At 40.5% G+C, this 20,898-nt stretch overlaps 1 protein-coding gene across 1 annotated transcript in view; it reads left to right on the forward strand.

Annotated features, from left to right (window-relative positions):
• Positions 1 to 19,416, forward strand: part of NXPH2 (neurexophilin 2) — a 61,039-nt gene extending 41,623 nt beyond the window's left edge. Inside the window, exon 2 of the mRNA XM_054044211.1 lies at positions 16,644 to 19,416. Within this exon, the coding sequence (XP_053900186.1) occupies positions 16,644 to 17,387 (744 nt within the window). The 3' untranslated portion in view covers positions 17,388 to 19,416. The remainder of the gene's footprint in view (positions 1 to 16,643) is intronic.
• The last annotated feature ends 1,482 nt before the right edge of the window (positions 19,417 to 20,898 follow it).

Consider the following 20,898-nt stretch of genomic DNA (forward strand, 5'->3'; position numbering starts at 1 on the left):
GATCCATGTACATTCAGGCCCATTTCTAGTTTAAATTTTGTAAGCCATGCAGAGCATAGCTGACTTCACTAATATCAGAAGATTTATTTCTAGTGGATGCTACTGATTTCCATGAAAGCATCCCCCCCCTCCCCCATAAACTATTCTTAATTATTAGCTTTGCTATTATTCTTAAAATACATTCCCTAAATCTCTTCCAAGGTTGCTTCTATTTAAGTGCTATAGTTACTCTTGCTAGAAGCTCCTGGGGACTGGAACATCTGTGAATTCTCCTGCAGTTAGGCGTATATCGGCACTACTGCTGGTTCAACCAGCAATGCTAACCAACAGATAATTACAGTTTGAAATTAGTATTTTAATGAACTGATCTTAGCAAATGTAAAGTGAAATCTCTCAGGCATTAAAGAAAGAAGCAGGAGAGAAAATTATTAACTATAAAGTTCAGCAGACGGATGGTCAGCAGGTGATAGCTTGGCAAAGAGTGTTAAGTGCTCCCATTTTAATCTGCAATAAGAGAAAGCTAATTTAGGGCCTGTCTCTGGGAGGTGCAGAGCAGCTTCTGCAAGTGGTGTTGTGACTTCAGAGTGAGATGAGGGCATCTCAGCATCGTGCAGGATTGAGCCATAAAAAAAGTTAGTTGAAACTTTTTCTAAAATTCAGCTAAATACGTTTAAGAAGTTGGTTTAGATCTCAAGTTTCTTCTGAAGCCACCAGTTCTGCCATCTGATCCATATGGGCCAATACGTGGAAGTCCCATGCAGAACAGGTAGCAGGATCATGGCATTAATCTGTAACACATGCAGCTGTTGACTCAATAAGAATATCTGAAAATCAGCACCTGTTTACATATCTTCGAAAGTTCCAGGCCCGGGTTTTCTTTGCATTAGCTGATGACACAACAGTGTCAACAATCTACAGCAATGGAAAGAAGGGCGCTCCCCAAACTGTGGTAGCAGTTAGTGATATCAATTCTTGGAGAGGGAAACGAATTTGAGACTTGGAAGGTAGAGCACCTTGTAACTAGTTCCCTTTTAAAATGTATTTATGGGTAATTTTAAGCCTACATAGCTCAGGAATCCTTAACAGGAGAGCCTTCAGGAAAGGCCGGAGTTATAGGAAGAAATAGTAAAAAGCGCAGCTATAGAAGGAATAGCAACCCTCAAACTTCAGAGCACATGCCAGCCGGCTTCTAACAATTGAGGCTCAAGAGGAAACATTCGTTGGAGGCAGGGCTGGACTGAGGCAATTCTGTGTCTTAGGCATACCCCAGCATGGGGCAAATACCATACCCCTTCCCCAAGAGGCAAGCTTAGCAGTGTGAAGTCTTTTGTCCCCAGCAGTAGCAGCAGGGGCTCTCAGCACTTCCCTCAGCAGTCAAGGTACATCTGATTGGCTGGCCCACTGCAGGTTTCTCCTCCTGCCACACAGTTCTCTGCTGGGAGGGCCCTCCAGAGTAACGGGTCCTGGAGATAACACCCCATTGAGTTGCATGGTGCAGTTGATAGAGGGCTGAAGGGACCATTGTGATGATGTAGTCTGACCTTCTGTATAACACAGGCCATAGAAATCCCCAAAATAACTCGGAGAGCAGAACTTTTAGAAAATATCCATTCTTGATTTGAAAATTGTCAGTGATGGAGCCTGCAACATGACCCTTGGTAAATTATTCCAGTGGTTAATTACTTTCCAAATGTACACCTTATTTTCAGTCTGAATTTGTCTAGTTTCAGCTTCCAGCCATTGCATTGTGTTATACCTTTCCCTGCTAGAGTGAAGAACCCATTTTTAAACATTTGTTCCCCATGTAGCTACTTATAGACTGTAATCAAGTCACCCCATAACCTTCTCTTTGTTAAACTAAAGAAGTTCACATCTAGGGTTGCAAATTTTGGTTGGGCATATTCCTGAAGGTTTCTTCGCATGACAATCTTTAATTAAAGATTAATCTTTAATTCCTGGAGACTCCAGGACAATCCTGGAGGGTTGGCAACCCTGTCACACCTTCTAGAGCTATTGTTCCAGGTTCTCTGCAGGCTCAGGCAGATATCACTGCATCTGTTACACTCACATCATGTTTTCAAGCTTTGTAGTTAGGAGGACTGAAAACTTGCTTAACAAGTAAGCTTGGCACCAAGAGATGGACCCTAAGGCCTGGGCCTATGGTGCCTATGCCTTACCTGTCCCTGCCTTTGGGCAGGTTACACCCAAAACTGCCTAAAACAGGCTCTTTCTTTCTCTGAAGTAGCTGGTACTGGCGTCTGACAGATTGCCAGAGTAGATGGACTGCTGGTCTGATCTAGTATGCCAATTCCTATCCCAAATGGATTTTTAAAATTTTACTTTAAGGAATCATTTCAGTTCATATTTAAATTCTTTTTTTGAAAAATAAGATTTGACTGAACTAAAATTTCTATAATGACCTCTAATTGCAAGAAACAATATGCAAAGAACAGTGACTAGCTGAACAATAATTTGCATAGCACTTTTTATTCAGAAAGATCATAGGACATTTTATAACAATATAGAAATTGCTTTCCAGTGGTAGAGAAAGTAATTTCCACTGGCATGTTTTACAGAGCACGACAACACTACACAAGAGTTTAGGACAAGAGTGTGAAGAACTGTTTTCATATTGACAAATGAGTAAAGCATGTACTTTAAATCCAAAGAGATTTATGTTAGGTTAAGGAAAATAATAAGAAAGAACAAAAGTAAAGTCTCCTGAAGAATCTACAGTATGTGTTTTCTTTGAGAACAGGTGGGAGCAATTCAGAAAACAAAATGGCTGTTCTTAGCAAACAGGTAGATTAATTCAAAATATAGATCATACTATACATATTTTGTACACTGCAAGCAATTTATCCAACACTTAGGAAAAGCAAAATGTAATTACTAGAGCAGGTTGGGAAATACAAAGCATTTTTCACAAACAAATTTTGAAAGAAAACAATTTTTGTTTAGTTGTTTCCCAGAAATTTTTTTTTGGTTAGAAAAAAGGTTTGTGAAACCCCCATTTTTTTCACCAAAAACTAGACAATTTTAAACAAAGTTAGCATTTTCTGCAAAAATGTTCATTTAGCAAAAAAATCCATTTTGCATTGAAAACAGGTTTGTTGGAAAAATGTTGTTCTATAATAATTATAGGGATCTAGATAGCACACTAGATGTAATAAAAGATGCCATTAAATCTTTAATGACCCCTGGCACTAGGATCTTTGGTTTTCATCACATCTAAAAGGCAGTACCTCCAACAGCAGCATCCCTTATGCAACACTGATTCACTAATGACCCATAAGAGGAAAGAATGCTCTGTACTGAATAACTAACCCAGCTTCCTAAGACACATTGCATTTCCTTTGAGGTCTTTCATCCAAGCACTAAACAAGCCCAAATCCGCTTAGTTTAGAAGATATAGTGAGCTCACAGCCTAAATCGGAATATCTGCAAACATGGAGGCAGTATGTTTCTAGTGTGACTTTTTTTTTATCGTGGTTTTTTGTTCAAAAGTTGGTCTGTGCTTTCATCAAAAGTTTTCTATTTGATTCCTTAACCCTTACCTATATATTTCTTCTCTTAGAGCTTTGCATGAAAAAAAAATGGCAAAATGTCTTTCAAAGTGGGAATAGAGTTCCCACATTACCGGCACCAACTTAAAGGAAGAATTTGCCATATTCAACATTAGCAGCAAAAACAGTGCTGAGCCCAGAGATTTCCTTTTATATTTTCAATTTATATTTTCTGTGTTAGCTTCTGTGTCAATCTGGCAACTTTTAAAAGGTACCTGAAAAAGGCTAAAAGTTAAATAAAGCTTTAGGCAAGCTGAGCAAAGTTTGCAATTGTTTTCATGCCTTCCTTCAGATGTTTGAGTTCCTATTTATAGTTATCAGTATTAATAGCTTTTCAGACAATGATGTATTATGTCAGGAAATATTAATATCCACAATTAATATACTGATATATAGTTTGAGTCTGTCATTCTTCATTCCCTTTCTGTCACTTTCCTATTATACTGCTCTGACAATTCCCTAAAGATTCAGAAGAGATATGGCTTTGGGGGAACTCATACCACTAATCATTGATAGCAATATGTTGTGCTGCAGAGATTGTTTTCAATTTTGTCAGCAGGGATGATACTATGGTGTGTCTTCTCTACAGGGAGGGAAGTTCTTTGTAAGATTCATTTACAAGCAGAAAATTTAATGGGCTGCAAAGTTCGATCATGAGGGGTTTTTTCTGCTGAAGCAGCTTGTCATTTTAGTTTTAACTACAGGAGACAGGACAGAATTGTTAAAGCAATCCAATTATATAATCTATTGAACAGGGGATTTCTGGCCACCTTTCATTAGTGCAGCAAAGTTGCAATAGCTGTAGATGCTTTAAAAGTCCCCAGCTGCAAAGCAACTTGCAAATCCCAAATATAGTAAAGGGCTGATTTTTAGAGGCAGGACCGGCTCTAGGTTTTTTGCCTCCCCAAGCAAAAAAAAAAAAAAAAAAAGGTGGCCAGGATGCCACCCCTGAAATTGTGCCACCCCAAGCGTATGCTTGGTTTGCTGGTGCCTAGAGCCGGTCCTGTTTAGAGGTGCTATGCACCCACAGCTTTCACATGGAATTTTGGATGCTCAGCGCTTCTGAATAATCAGGCCCTGTATTGCAATGTTCTGCTTTTGAATGGGTCTCTTTGCTGAAATAGGCATTATCCTAAAAAAGAGTAAATATATTTTAATATCTTTTAAAATGAGACTACTGAACAAGAAAATGAAAGCCAAATTAGTGAGTACTATTGGTTTTTAACTGGGCAAGAGCAGTAACACAAAGATTCCATAATCTCTAAATGGAGGTAGAAGGGCTGGCTGGCTGTTATTTATAATTTAAGAGGGTGAATTGCAAAGTGAAAACTGTTTCAGTTTAGGAATGGGTGTTCAATGCCCTTGCTAACCGGACTGTGAAGTGAAGGGCATTCCAAGGCATGTGTTTTAACCTCTCTTTTTAACTCCCACCTCCCATACCTTGTTCTGACTAGCATGGTTGAACTGTGGCCGCAATCTGTGTGTGATCTTTTCATTTACATTGAGGAATAATTAATTCAAAGTTTTGAACAAACTCAGATTGCTCTGTTAATCAAAGTAAATAGGGAGGGTCTTTAGTACAGTTGGGGTATTACCGTTATCCTCTGTATTAGCCGTAATTCTTCTCTCTTTAGTCTAGTTCTAGCAAATATAGGACCTAATCCTGACATTACAGATCCTGGTTTTGACCCCCATTTTAATCCTAAACTACAACTCTTCCCACATTCAAACCACAGGTGTTTTGTATTTTACAGTGAAAATCTTCTCTCCCTACGAATGGCAAAGCACTAGGAAACAGAGCGTCAGGAAATAAGTGGGTGTGGCTCACATTTTTATGGTTAGAACTGGGACAGGTATTGCTAAGTAGATACTAGCTTTGCCATAGCCAATGAGCAGTACATCTGAATTTTTTCTTGGTAAAATGTGCTTTAAATAGGAGAGCCTGAAACAAAGAAATATGCAGTTAAAAAGACTGATAAAGCGAGCACAAAATTGCTGAAAGTGAGATGTAGTGAAAGAGCGTGGCCAGTGAAACCTCTGTCCCTGTCCTGGCCACAGAACCAAACCTTATTCAGCATTCAGACTGCTTTGATAAGTGACCTCTTCCCTTCTCAGTCAACCCAATCCTCTGCAGCCTACCAGCAGGCTCCCTGGGTAGAATTCTGAGTCAAAGCTCTGGAGCTCCAGTCAGCCCTTTCCTCAGTTTCCCATCATTGCCAGCACAACTGGTTTGGTAACTGTTCTCTGATTTGATACTCACATAATGTCTGTGCTCTGTGATCACTCCACAGCATGCATAGAAGGAGAAAATGCTGCCTAAACACTGGAGTCCACCCTGCCCAAGTCAAGTGTAAGAGAGAAAGATAGAAAGATAAATTAAAGCCAAGTTGCTGTGTTTTCCATGCTGTTTCTGAGTTAAGAACACACTTGTTTTGACAGTGTGATACCCTGTGTGTACTGAACTCCAGTTTCCACAGGTTCTCCAGGCACAGCAGGGAGTTGGATCTCCAGAATTTAGGCACTGAAGAATAAAGCGCAAGAGGAAACAAAGGGGAATACTGGGACTCCTGAAAGGGAAGTAGAGAGAGAGTATGGAGCCACCTCTCTCTATTAGTAAGTTTAAAAAAAAATAGCACCCCCAGAAAGTGTCCAAAGGTTGGGGGAAGTTGTATAGGCTGAGGGTCCCTGAATTTCATCTCTGGTGAAGAGGTGTTTGGTAAATGGTTGAAGCCCTGGCAAATTTACATCCATGTTTATTTCACTCTTATCTACTAATTTAGTACTCAGAGAATTCAAATAAGAGTTGTGAGAGATCATCCATTTGAGAGTTTATGCTGACTGCCCCTTACATCGCAAAACTATCTCATTTTAGTATTCTAATAGGTTCCCCCCAACTGAAATCAAATTCATAGGCCTGTTGTATTTTCCTGAAGCTTCCTCTTTTTTCTTAAGTATGGGAGCTATGTGATATTTACACACCCCATTGACCTTTCAAAAATACTTTCCAGTAATCATTCGACATAATTGTCATTAAATAATCTGCATCTGTTTCACACAAAATGGACCAAGGGAGGGAAACACAGGGAGCAATCCTGGCAAAAGGGTAAGTGCCTTCTGCAAATCATAGCACACACTCAACTTCCATTGACGTCAGCTAAAGTTGTTTAGCTCATATTTGCCCGTGGTATATTATGCCCTTATACTCCAACTCATCAGGTCCTTGTGGAAACATAACTTTTTAATCACAGTAATAGTTGTTTTTTCAACCAGTGTTAGGAAAACAGCCCTTTATCAGTATCTTCTATAGCACATGCATAAAAAATACTGCTTAATTCTCTGAATATATCTTGCAAAATTGTCGTCTCTTTCATTAAATTGGAAAATGTTCATATTGCCATATATAGCTATATAAAGCATTTTAGCTTTACGTTTTTATTTTTAATACATCCTCATCACCAGTTTTCTCTATTATGTTTCACAGTGTGCACACAGAGTAGTTGCATATAAACTATTCTTGCTGGAAGGCTATAATGTAACACTACCTGATTTCTTAGAATCCAGAGTAACACACAACAACCCCAAATCAGAGAGAAACGAAACAGGCTGCTCTGTAAACAGAAAGCCACAACTCAGCCTTATTCTAGGCTGGCTACCTGCTGACTGACTGCTGGTAGGCCCAAATTGCATGCTTTCCTACAGAGGCACCAACCTACAAGCAGGACAGGAAAGCCCATAAGAATTTAAAGTGATAGATCATAACTTTAACACAATTTTCAGAACACCACAGTTTAAATGTCTGGGAATCAAAGTTGGTCAAAAATCAGAATGTCCATCACTTGGAAAATTCAGATATTTTGATATTTGCTTTTATCCAGAATTGGGATGAAAAGGTTGAAATACCGAATTTTTTCTTGGAACAACAGAAAGTTCTGAAAAATTTCCATTAAAAAATTACAAAGCATTTCATTTTGGCTCTGTTCAACACTGAACTGCATCTGTTTGAGCTACTGCAATGCCTCACGGGAGTTGTAGTTCAGGTTCTTCATGTCCCCATTCTTCTCTTTAGGCTGGATAATAACATCTCCCCAGGATGTCACAGCAGTTCAACCAGAGGAGAGACCACTGTGCATCCTGGGAAATGTAGTCCAGCCGGGAAGCCCAGTTTATATAGGAGAACAAAGGCATAAGGCACCTGAACTGCACTCCCATGAAGCACTGGGTAGCTCAAAGACAGATCCAATTCAATGAACCGAGCCAAAATACAGTGTTTTATTCTGTTCAACAAACCAAAATGTTCTGATTCAGATTGACCCAAATTATATTTCATTTAGATTTTCCCAATGGAAAATGGAATTTTCAGCAAAATCAAAGTTTTCCCTAGAGAAATTTTGATTTTATGGAAGCTGCATTGTCCACCAGAAACATTTAGATAGAAAATTCTTCATCAGCTGTATTGGTAACCACTCATTTAATCAATGTAAATGCTAGGCATTCAAATTTGCTAATCTATGTAATCCAACAATCTCATATCTGCCTACCCAAAGAGGATGCATTTATCTGTCAGTTACCCAGTTGATGGGTCAGATTTGGCAAAGTCTTGAGCCTCTCCTTAAGTAGCATCTTCTTTTAACTGGACTACACAGAAGAGCCATTAGTGATTTCACTCAGTCACTAGACATGTTTAACAGTTTAGACCTTGATTCAGCAAAGCACTTAAATACCCATTCGTGTGCTTTGCACAATAGGGATGGACTTAAGCATGTGCTTAAGTGCTTTGCTGAATCGGAGCAAAGCACTTAATTCCCAGCCAGTAATGCCCCTGGAATGTGAATTAAATGGTCTTTATCATGATGGGTGCACAACAAATTTTGAAAAACATGTCTGTGACTAGATAGCATCAAATATGGCTCTTTTGTATAGTCTGGTTAAAAGAAGATGATCCTTAATTCCTAAATTCCTTACAGCATTCCTGACAGCAATCACATCTGCTACCATAAAACCCATCACAGCCTCTGCCTTTGGGAGAAACATTTAATTATCAGTAAAGTTCAAGCTCAGCTTGTTATGATGAATTATTAGAATCTGTCATCATTTTCCTACCAAAACGGCTGTAATGGAATACAGTTTTATATTTTTCCATTGAATTGATGAAGGTCTGAGTTTTTATTAATCTCGCTGAGCTCAAGTGTAAGATGCTGAAAAAGCAAATATGATATCATTGTATCTAGCTAATGTGTGTGCTTTGCAAAATTGATAAGCCCTGTCAAGGCATAAATTATTTAAAATTTGATAAATGTGTTGAAATCATTGAATGTTCAAACAGATAAAGCAGAGCAATTTCTCTCCCTCTCCCCTTTTTTCAAGCTCAGGTTTTTGTTCCACCAGTTCAGTGATTTTGCATTGTTATTGCAATACACAGTATAAAAGACTGCAGACCTACTGAAATTAGCCTGAAGAAGCCAGAGAAGTACCATAAGAAGTTATAGTGTGGACATGAATATCTATTTTTCAGAATAAAACCATGGTACTGGTACTGCATTCGGAGGCCTGGTCTACACCGGAACATTCATTCAGCTTAACTGTGTCGCTCAGGGGTGTGTGAAAAAGCCTGAGCAACTAGTTAAGCTGAACTAAGTCCTCCTTTAGACAGCACTAGGTTGATGGATGAATTCTTCCATTGACCTAGCTACCGCCTCTCGGAGAGAACCCCTTTCCTAAGGCTATGTCTGCACTAGCACTTTTATCAGCAAAACTTGTTGGTCAGGGAAAACAAAAGTTTCACCGACAAAAGCTCCGGTGTGAACAGCGCTATGTCAGCAGGAGAGCATCTTCCGCCAGCATAGCTACTGCTACTCGTTGGGGGTGGTTTAATTAGGCCGGTGGGAGAGAGCTCTTCTGCTTGCAAAGAGCAGCTACCCAGGAGACCTTACCGCGGTACAGCTGCAGCTTTACAGCTGTACTGCTGGAAGGTCTGTAGTATTGACATAGCCTAAGTAGTGGCTACACTGAAGCGCTACAGAGGTGCAGCTGCAGAGGTGTTGCTATAGCATTTCAAATGTAGACAAGTCCTGAGTGAGTTAGGAGCTACCTCCAGACTCTAGCTTCCCAGTGGAGCTCTGATAAGAGTGTATTCAGGCAGCTGGAAGAGGTTGACAACTACCTGGGCCCACTTAGCGCCCTCTCTCCAGCCCCCCAGCTCACTGATGTGCTAGAAGGATCACAGCAGCATCACTGGTGGACGGAATAATGGTTCAGAACCATTTTCTTCCTATAACTATTTCTCCCTCACCACCACCACCCCCGGCTCATTTGCACTAATTTCTGAGAGATCTGAAATGACCCCTGGCAGGGATGAAGTTGGTGCCTCTCTCACTGATCAACTGTAAAAACTGTGTCCCATGATTGACTGATAACTTGGAGTAAAACCCCGGAAACATCAGGACAATTCAACCCTTACAAGGATACAGTTCTTATCTTCTATTTAATATGACATTTTAAAATGGTGCTCACATCAAAAGCTCTGGTGGCTTGGAGCATGTACAAAACAAATAGGACCAGTGTCCAAACTATGGAATCGGCTTAAAACTCACCCAGATTAAGGCATTCTTCATTATAGCCTTCTTTCTCAGACAAAGCCTGGGAAGAAGAAAACTATGAGGAAGGGATGGACTTCATGAGGAGCTGCATAAGTGAGGCCATGCATGAAATCCTGCCTCCACTGAAGTCAGTGACAAAACTCTCATTGACTTCAATTGGGCCAGTATTTTACCCCATTTCTGTAATCAAGTCAACTTGATTATGGTGTATAAGTGCCTTCATGGGGAGAAAATAGCAGGTATGAAAGGCATTGCAGAAAGCAATGACTAGAAATAAGTCACATATGGAACAAACTACCAAGAGAAGTAGTGGATTCTCCATCTCTTGATACCTTCAGATCAAGACAAGATGTTTTTCTGGAGGATATGCTGTAGTCAAACAAGAATATGGGCTCAAGACAGAGGTAACAGTGAATTCTGTGGTCTGTGTCAAACTAGAATGATCTAATGGTCCTTTCCGGCCTCAAAATCTAGGACTGTGGCTTTAAGGGAATGAGCAAAAGCAGGTGCAACAAGTAGGACCTACTGCAGAAGGCAAACAAATTAAAAGACACAAGTTCTTCCACTTTACTAAACAAGAGTTCTCAACTATTCAAACAACAATGGTCTTCACAACAGGGAAGGCTACACAGTAAAATGGGGAGATGCTGAGGAAGTCAGTTTTCAGCATATGCTGCATTCTTTTAATACCAATTTTTTTATTTCCTGAAAATTGCTAACCAAAGTGAATAAACAACTTAACAAAAGGCACTGGGCTGTGCTCACTAATAACAAAAAGCTGTCATCAAATAAGGAGCCTTTGAAATGTATAGAGGAAAATGAATCCTTGGAGAGTTCTGTTCTCCTATGCTGTAAAACCTTTTGACTTAAAAATAAAAGAATCTGCACAAATAAAATAAAGTTATAGATAGAAATATGAATAATGGCTGTGCTTTTCTAACAATCTCACCATATTCCTCTCCCGGGGTCCTGTGGTGTAGGCACTGTGCTTTGCCCTGGCAAGTCCAAAGTCAAGTCGTTCTTTGTTAGAAACATTTTTAAACTAAATGTTTTCAAAACATAAAGCATTTCCCTGTAAGAGCTTGTGTAGCCTCCTTTCAAGCAACTGATTCACCTCAACTTTTGCAGCTGCTGAGTCTTGTTCTCTCAATAGAATTAGTGTAACAAGATAACAATAGGAATGGAGGTGGAGTCAGATAGTAAAGTATACGGTTTTATTGACTGCTTCCTGCAATGTTTATTTCTTCCTCCTCCCCCTGAGTAAAATATTCCTGGCACCAGAATATTCATTCCCATAGCTCAATAATTTGTATAACCGGCTGTTTGGATATTGTGCAAAAATAGACAGAAAATTGTCAGATGCAGTCATCTGTCACCTTTGTTATAGGAACATGTCAGATTATCCTTTGGGAATACAACCATGGGAGGGTATATACGCATGCTCTGATGTAATGTGATGTGATCTGATGCCATTGCTTTAACACAGTACAGTGTTGTGATCCTAGCACCTTGATTAATGATAGCTCACCCTGTAAAGCCCCATTGACGCCATAAATAAGAGTTGTGTTTTTGTTAGCAGTTTGTGACACTCATTTGATCCAGTTGCAGCACAAACAGCCAAGCTGTGTCCATACAGTTACATTTTTCACATCATAACCATGCAGTTTGTGTATCCACACCCACCATGCTGTAGCAGTGAATTCCGGGACAATGCGGTCAGCAGCCCCATACTGTCTCATTGAGAGATAGAGCACCTTAATGAAACGTACAGAGCATCACCAGCAGCATGTTAGGCAACCCTTCTAGGATTTCTTACTACAAAGAGAATTGGAGAAAAAAAGTCTGGTCAAACAGATGACACAGGCACAGTTAGAGACTCCAATATAAGGTGCAAAAAAAAAAAAAAAAAAAGTGCGCTGAACTAGGCAGAGAAAAACAATTGTGTGCAAACCTACACCCCTGGGAAAAGGCAAAACACTATGAGCTGACATGTTACTTTCACAATTTGAGTGAAGACACACAACATATTAACAGCCAACCTCATCAATTTCCGTTCTACGCTTTGTTTCTTAGTTTCCCTCATTGTTCCCACCAGTGCAGCTGCCATTAACGTTGGCAAGAGTAGAGACACAAAGGCAGACTGGGCACCAGCATTTTAACCTTGCTCAGAACAGGCCCAAAGAAGAGTTGCTGGGAGCCTTCCTGTTTCCAGGCAGGCAGGCAGGCAGGCAACATGGTTTTAACACCCTTCATCATGGTATTTCAACATTGCTACTTCTGGACCCCAGTTAGAATCTGTAAGTGCAGCAAAATAGCTATCTTCTTTCATTTTTCAGAAAAGGTTCATGGCAGGTTTTGGACTGAGGGTTGGGTGAAAGTGTGGATCCATTCTTCTTTCATCCAAGCGATACGGTATTTCTGTAACAAGGCAGCTGATAGTTATTTTCTTAGCAGTGGTTATGGCAAGCTGTGCTGGGAAAGTGCTATTCCCAAAACCATCCTGCTGCTCTTTAACTTATGAGCAAGGTTGCGCGTGGCTAAAGAGCCATACATAACGTGCCATTTCTTCACCCAGGCCCTTTCATCATATTGACAGTTTTCCATAGCATCATTACAGCAGTGCTTTTAGTGCTGTTATAGATAAGCATCTGTCAGTGTTTCCATTAGAATCCCCTATATTTATGAGTTGATAACTCAGTCATAAAAAATTAGTCCAGAGGCAGAAACTTGACATACAAGGTCTCTGCCTAGGAGTAATCTTTATTGTCTTTTTTTCCCTTTCCTAATTGGTGTCTTCATGAAGAGTGTTTATTCATTTTTAAGTAGAGATGGGGAGTGGTTGGTAAATTTGGATCCAGATTTCAAAGCTGGCAAGTTTGGGGCTAGTACGTTGTACAGAGAGGGAGTCAGCTGTAGATTTAAATGTAGGTGCAGACTCATACTCTGAACCCCCTTCAACATTCGACTGAAGGTTTTGGTTCAGGTCCATCTCAATTTTTACATTATAAAAAGACTATAAAAGTAACTATGTACGTTCAGATGCTGTTTTAGAGTCTTATTACTAGAAAACATATGAGTGTTTGTAAAGAGAACATAACAGACTAGGGCCTTTTAGTTTTCTGTGTTTTGCAAGGTGAGAAGATGGGAGAAGTGAAACATTGAGAAGGGTGGATTTCATTATACATTCAAGAAAGTGGATCCTGAAAAGTGCTAAAGATATGGCATGCCTATACAGTATCACTATAGAACAAGTTACAGAGTAACAGCCGTGTTCGTCTGTATCCGCAAAAAGAAGAACAGGAGTACTTGTGGCACCTTAGAGACTAACAAATTTATTAGAGCATAAGCTTTCGTGGACTATAGCCCACTTCTTCGGGTGGGCTATAGTCCACGAAAGCTTATGCTCTAATAAATTTGTTAGTCTCTAAGGTGCCACAAGTACTATAGAACAACATTTTTGTCTAGTATAATTTATACTGAGGCCTGCCCCAGAATTGTATGAAAATGATACACATTTCTATATTTATGAATGAAGTGTCATCTAAGCTATTCTGAAGGAGCACACACACTCACTGTATTTCATCAATGAGATTCACATTTTTGTGAATTTTGTGAGTTTTGCACCTCTACTTCTTATACAATGAATGAGAGAGACGCATCTCAGAATAGGATTCACAAAAGCCAGCACGCTAGCTTCTCACCTAACCTAGCCAGTAGCGGGTGCCAAACTAAGGGGTGTGTCCTAAACCCTGCCCCTCCAGGGAACTTGGTATCTTGGTAAATCCAGGATAAAGGGAGGTGCCGCCCTCTGCTTGGTATTCTCAGTTGCAAATCCCCTCTTGGAGGTAGACACCTATGCCATTTTTGCAGGCAGCAGCAGTGTGCAGGACCTCTCTCATAATTTTTATCCCAATGGTTACAGTATTCACCTGGGATGTGGGAGACTCCCCATTCATGTCCCCCTCTCCATGTGAAAGGAAGAAGGGATGTGAACAGGGACCTACCAGCCCTCATATGAGATTCTTAGTCCCTTGGGCTCTGGAATAGTCTCATGTAGAGCTCCACCAGGGCTTGTCTACACGTGGGATAATGCACTATCTGGGGGAGTGTGATTTCTGAAGCACACTAATGTACTATGCACAGATTGGCCCCATGTAGACCCTGCTACAGTGTCCACTAACCTTTCCTTGTGCACTTTAATATAGTACTATTTCAAACAGCACTACATTGAAGCACACCAATAGGGTCTACACAGACCAGTTTATGCCTAACACATGAATCTGCTTTATTTATGCATAGTGGAAGAACTTCAACAGAAGAGACTGAAGGAGCCCCACATCAAAATACATTATAGTCTATATCCTTTTGCTAGGGCACTCAAAGGAACAGCCATTACTGGGTCAGACTAAAGGTCCATCTAGCCCAGTATCCTGTCTTCCAACAGTGGCCAATGCCAGATGCCCCAGAGAGAATGAACAGAACAGGTAATCATCAAGTGATCCCTCCCCTGTCACCCTTCCCAGCTTCTGCAACACTGAGGCTAGGGACACCATCCCTGCCCATCCTGGCTAACAGCCATTGATGGACCTATCCTCCATGAACTTATCTAGTTCTTTTTTGAACCCTAACTCAGAGGTGTCAGATCCCTGCTGAAATCCCTTCTCCCTCTCTAGTGGAGTGAGGCACATGAACTGGGGTGTCCCACATCCCAGGTAAGTACCTAGCCACTGGCCTAACAATTATGGAAGAGGTGGTCCTCCTCCTTCACACCCAGCTGTGTTGTGTGAGCTCGCCTCAATCTGGTAGGCAAGGTCTGAGTACACTTACTGAACTGAGCCCTGCAGGCAAGTTAGGTGGAGGAACACCTATCTTCCCCCTGCTTTGTGCATCACTTTAGGGCGTAGGCATCCAGACGCCTAGAGGGAGGCAGCAATATGCATGTGAAGAGGCAGAAATGTAGGTGCCTAGAGAATGTTTACAGCAAAAATTTAGGTGCTGAGTGAGGTCAGTAGCAGGAGAGTGTGAATTTTGTGAATCACTTGGCCTCATTTTGGGATTTAAGTAGCTAAAATGGCAGTTAGATACCCATGTCTTTTTGTGAGTCTAGTGCTAACTTTACATGATGTTTGTGGTCAGATGTTGGCTGAGTGTGTGTTCTCTCTGCGTGCTTTACTGACTCTGGCCAGATAGCCTGTACAGCAGGCTCTGCTCAAACTGCCCAATAACCACAGACTCAGTTCATAGCGAAGGAACTTGGTCAGGTTTATTGTCGACGAGCACGGTATTGGTGCCTTATACTTGCTACTAGGGATGCAAATACCATTTAAAAAATTAACCATTTAAACGGTTAAAATACATAGTTTGAACGGTTAACCAATTAAGCGGCTGAGGCCGATCCAGCCGGCCCAGGGTTTGCGGTTAAGGCGGGTTAACCAGTAAGACTAAAGCATTAGTCTTACCGGTTAACTGGTTAACCTTTTACATCCCTACTTGCTACAAGTACACTCAATGAATGTATGCCCGTGACAATGGGTGCAGCTCATTTAGTGGCGGGACTTTCCACTATCCCTCGGCTAGCAAAGACACTTCCTCTGACACTCCCTTTTATACATCAATACAAACAAGTTACATACTGCCCCTTTGACAGTTATTTGACACCCTCTGACATAGCCAGTTACCACCCATCACCTTGTACATCTCTATCCATCACACTGACCTTATCTTTAGGATGGGTCAATGTGTTCCTGTTATCTTTAGGAAATGTGTTGGTATCAAGGTGTTCTGGTATCATCCTTCTGGAATGTGTTTGCATGAGTGCTATGTGTCTAGCACCTCTTAGGAATATGTGTTTTTGCAATATCAGCCCTGTTCTTGACAGATGCTGTGAGCAGGACCTGCCTCTAGCTCACAGCCTGATTTTGCTTTATATCAGTAAAGTTTTGACCACTACTTTTGCCCCGGTCTCAGGCCTCATACCAGGCCTCTGATACAAGGGCTTATGTTTCAGGCCCTCTTCCTGCTACAGTGTTTTGCACAAGGTAAGATACTAGGCCCAGAATCAATATAAAAGGCATTAATAGGTACAACACAACTAAAAGAAAGAGTTATGGTATGGACATTATGAACAGAGAGTCTTCAGAGAACAGGGTCTGAAGGAGAGGGTGGGGAAGAGATACTAGACAGATTAGTTGGGAGGGTGTTCCAAGTGAAAATAATAAGAGAAAATTCTGCTTTGTCATTTCACTCTAAGACACTAATCGCTTTAGGCTAGGAAATCGATCTTTTCCCTTTGAGCCCCAGTCCTGGAAATTCTTATTCATAGCAGTAGTATTTACTCATTAGAGTAGTCCTCTGGCATGGGACTACATATAAAGGCTAGTCATGCAAGTAAGGGCTTGGACCCTATTTATGTACAATTAAATATTAATAACCACCCCATTATCTTCACATTTTCATTTTCACTTTTTCTCTTTTGAAACAGATATTTTGTGACACTAAACAAATAGTCCATGTCACAGACGTGCTGGATTGGGAAGACAAAGATGCTGCAGAGACATTGGTCAACAACGTTGTCCATTCCAGGATCATCAACCCTTTACGCCTATTTGTTAAGCCATCTCCAGTGTTGAAACATGGCCAGATGTCATACTCAGACAGCATAGAAAACTTTTGGGATTGGTTAGCCAACATCACTGAGGTTCAAGAATCTCTTGCACGGACTAAGCGCAGACCAATAGTAAAAACTGGGAAATTCAAGAAAATGTTTGGGTGGGGCGACTTCCATTCCAACATCAAAACTGTTAAACTAAACCTCCTCATCACAGGGAAAATTGTTGATCATGGCAATGGAACCTTCAGTGTTTATTTCCGACATAACTCAACAGGTCTTGGAAATGTTTCTGTAAGCCTGGTGCCACCTTCCAAGGTGGTGGAATTTGAATCTTCTCCACAGTCAACGCTGGAGACCAAGGAATCCAAGTCCTTCAACTGCCGAATTGAGTATGAAAAAACAGATCGGGCTAAGAAAACTGCCTTGTGCAATTTTGACCCTTCAAAGATCTGCTACCAAGAGCAGACACAAAGCCATGTTTCTTGGTTGTGTTCTAAACCATTTAAAGTTATCTGCATTTACATTGCTTTTTACAGTGTAGATTACAAACTGGTGCAAAAGGTCTGCCCTGATTATAATTACCATAGTGAGACGCCCTACTTGTCCTCTGGCTAATGTAATTCATATTCTGAGTAACTATAGAAATACAGCATTGGTCATAAATATGAGTTTCCTTTAATCTTCTGCAGCGGACAGTGTTTCCCTATCAGGTTAAATATGTCTTTACAAAAATTGTAGATGTTTGTGCTGTTTCATAAATATTCAACCTGTTTATGTAACAATCATTTTCATTTAACACAATTACATTCTGGCTATGTTGTTAATAAGGGAAATATCAGATATTAGCAAAACGTGACAAGGAGGAACAAAATTATGCATGTGCTAAACACTGATCTTGAAAGTTATCTTTACTGAGGCAGGTTTAAAGGGCTGCTTTAGATAGCAGATGCAGTGAGATCTTTTACTTGGTAAATACAGCACCTCAGCATCCTGGGGTCACAATCCTGATTGGGAACTGTAGGTGCTAACAAAATACAAACAACAAACAATAAGAGGAAGACAACTGGTTCAGGCCTGCAAGCTCTCTACATGCAACACTCAATTTCAACAACTCTTCTACTGATGTCAACAGGACTGTCACACACAGAGGATTTGATGAATTGAGTCCTAATATTTAAATAAAATGCTATTTCTATTAAAGAAATGAAAGAGAATTGAATTCCTACTCTGGGTTTTGGCAGCAACGCATAGTCACTGGAATGGAAGAGCAGTTTCTTCAAATTCTTACCTGTGAAAATGCGATGATCCTTAGTCTGTTAGACCCACTAAGTGTACAGGTTTGGTGTACACTTTTCCTATTGTGGTCACCATTGTTTTGATTTATACTCGGATATTTACATGTATACCGGTACTAGCTTTACAGTGGTAATAGAATATAAGTGTACTCTGTAAAACCATGGTCCGTGTTCAGTGAGCCCCAGAATAAATAACAGAGAGTGGTTTCCATTTAAAGGAAAGCATTTACCTTAACATCTTGCTATCCAGCGTATCCTGATTTATTACCTTCCTGGAAATTGAAAAGTATCACAAGATAAGGCCAATACCCCAATAACACATGCTTTTCTTTTTCATGAAACCCAGTTAAACTAGTTAGTATCTTTTAAGACAAGAAAACTACAATCCCTGAAAAATGAAAGGTCAACAAAAATCTAGACACCACGCGTCATATAAGATTACAAACTACTGCCATCAGTACAGCACATTTCAACATATGGCCAGATCCTCTGCTGGTATAAAGAGGATCTGGCCCTACACGCTGCTTATGTAGGGACTGATACTGTTCCCCTGAAGGCAATGGCCAAATCGATTTCAACAGTTTGGGATCAAGCAAAAATGACATTTGTATTTATCAGTTATTGTTTTTACCACCATTGCGGATTACCAAGACGTGTGTGTAAAAAGAAGCCAGCCCCTGCTCCTCTTTTCTGATGTCACAGCTCTTTGCCAAGGTTTGGAAAGGGCTTGTCTGGAAAGGAGAGAGCTGTTTGTTACATATGAACTGATGAGCACTGACAGAAAGGTACATGCATATAAGAAATTTTGCTAAAGCAGCTGTGCTTCTGGACCAATAAATAGACAGACTATATGTCAAATCAAAAAGGATGTCACTCATTAGATTATTTCTCTAGTCTTACTTATTGCAAAGCTTCATACAGAAAAATCCTTTGTTAAAGGAAATGTTTAATTTGTTTTTGTCTTAAAGTTACAAGTTTAGAATGTGGATTTGTTTATAAAAATCTAAAAGTGTCCGGTCACAGCTTATTCCATACAAGTTTCAGATGGGTTTTGGTTTGCTTACTGATACCTACATAATGTTCTGTTTTGTGTTCTGTATAGCGTGTCTTAGATTTAGCTGTATATATGCCAGTATTTATTGCTATATTCAATATGTTCAGTGTTTGGTGCTTTTGTAACTTAGTTGTAAACCACGATTTTATTGCCATGTAGTTTTACCCAGCTCTATAAACTATTTAAAAAACTACAAAGTATTTATTGTAGAGTATGTGGAAATCAGATATGTATATATACTTAAGTCTATATGTACATATACAGAATATCTGTGTACATGTATTTCCATGTAAATAAAGAGAGTTTGCTAAATCTGTCACTTGTTTGTGGCATATTTGATTTTAAAAATGTTTTTGTTCTTCTTCTTCTTACATATTTATTGGCTTAATGATTCAATTGTATGAAAGTTTTTTCTGTTCAGTACTGATTCTTATTCCAGATGTACTGTTGTCCATTAGAATTCAGCGTGCTGTAGCACTCAACAGAACAGAGTTTAAGTTTATAGGGCACAGATGACTGAGAAAAGAAATTTAAGTTTTGCATGAGAGGCAACATAGTTCTTACCATGGGCTGTTTAATAAATGACTTGGCTACTGAATAAAGATTTTTTAAAAAAATAAAATTTAAGGTCAATTTTAAAAGGTGTTTATAAAAGGGGAGTCAAATCCTAAGGTGATAACTCAGGCCACAATCCTGGAATGAGGTCCTCACAGGTAGACCTCCCAAGCATAAATCCTTGAAGGATCAGGGGCCTCACTGATTCTTCTTTGAGTGATGGTCCCTTTTGTATTCCACTGAGGTTATATGCATGTGCCCGGAGCTGGACCTTTTCAAAGTAGTAATGTCCATCGTTCGGTGCATGCACTCTTGCATTGCCTCATGGTTTAGCCCGAGGTAATAAAGGGCGGGGGGCGGACCAACCATGTCTTCAGTTCCTTCTCACCACCACATGGTCCAAGTCGGAGCTTCTGCTGTCCTCTCGTCCTTGGTGGCGCATTTTCCAAACTATTCAGAAAAACTGTTTTTATTTTCGTACATAGGGTTCTTGCTGTTTTTGTAATAGTTATCTTGATTCTAGAAGTTTTTTAGGTTTAAGGGCTGGGGGCGCCACTTTGGCGGTTTCCTGCCAAACAGTCCCCAACACCACCTTCCCCCGAACCCAGCACCCAGGTTTGGGTGCTATATATAGTCAAGATTTTCACTCTTTTTTTTAGAAATTATCTTGTTTCTAGAAGTTTTTTGTGCAGTTAAGGACTTGGGATGCCACTTCTGCAGTTTCCCGCCAAACAGTCCCCCTCCCTCCAGCACCCGAGTCTGGGTACTGTATTATGTTGAAGAGGCCAGGATTCAAAGTCTGAGCTTCCTGCCCTTGCTTGTTTTTCCTCAGCAATGAGCACCAATGCTGTCTGTACTGTTTGGGGGAAGCCCACACTATGTCCAGGTGCAGTATCTGCCTCTCCTTCCCTGCTCGTACATGGGAAGGCAGAGCCTTCCGTCTTAAGAAGCACCTCATGGAGGTTGCCATGGGGCTGCTCTCGGATCCTGGTGAGGGAACCCCCCCAAACAGCCCAAGAGTGCACCTCATACCATGGAACCAGTACTAGTGCTACAGATCCTGCACCAGGGCCTAGCCATGAGTCACAGAAGCCTGGCAGTAAGTCTTCCTCCAGGTCTAAGAAAGTTGTCGCGCTATCCATGAGTTCCGTCCACAGAGCAGTGCCACACTTCAAGGCCTACAAAAGAGATAAGAAGTCACATCACTCACCAGATCTGCTGG

Source organism: Malaclemys terrapin, chromosome 11 (assembly GCF_027887155.1).
Source record: "Malaclemys terrapin pileata isolate rMalTer1 chromosome 11, rMalTer1.hap1, whole genome shotgun sequence".
In the NCBI taxonomy this organism is placed as follows: Eukaryota; Metazoa; Chordata; order Testudines; family Emydidae; genus Malaclemys; species Malaclemys terrapin.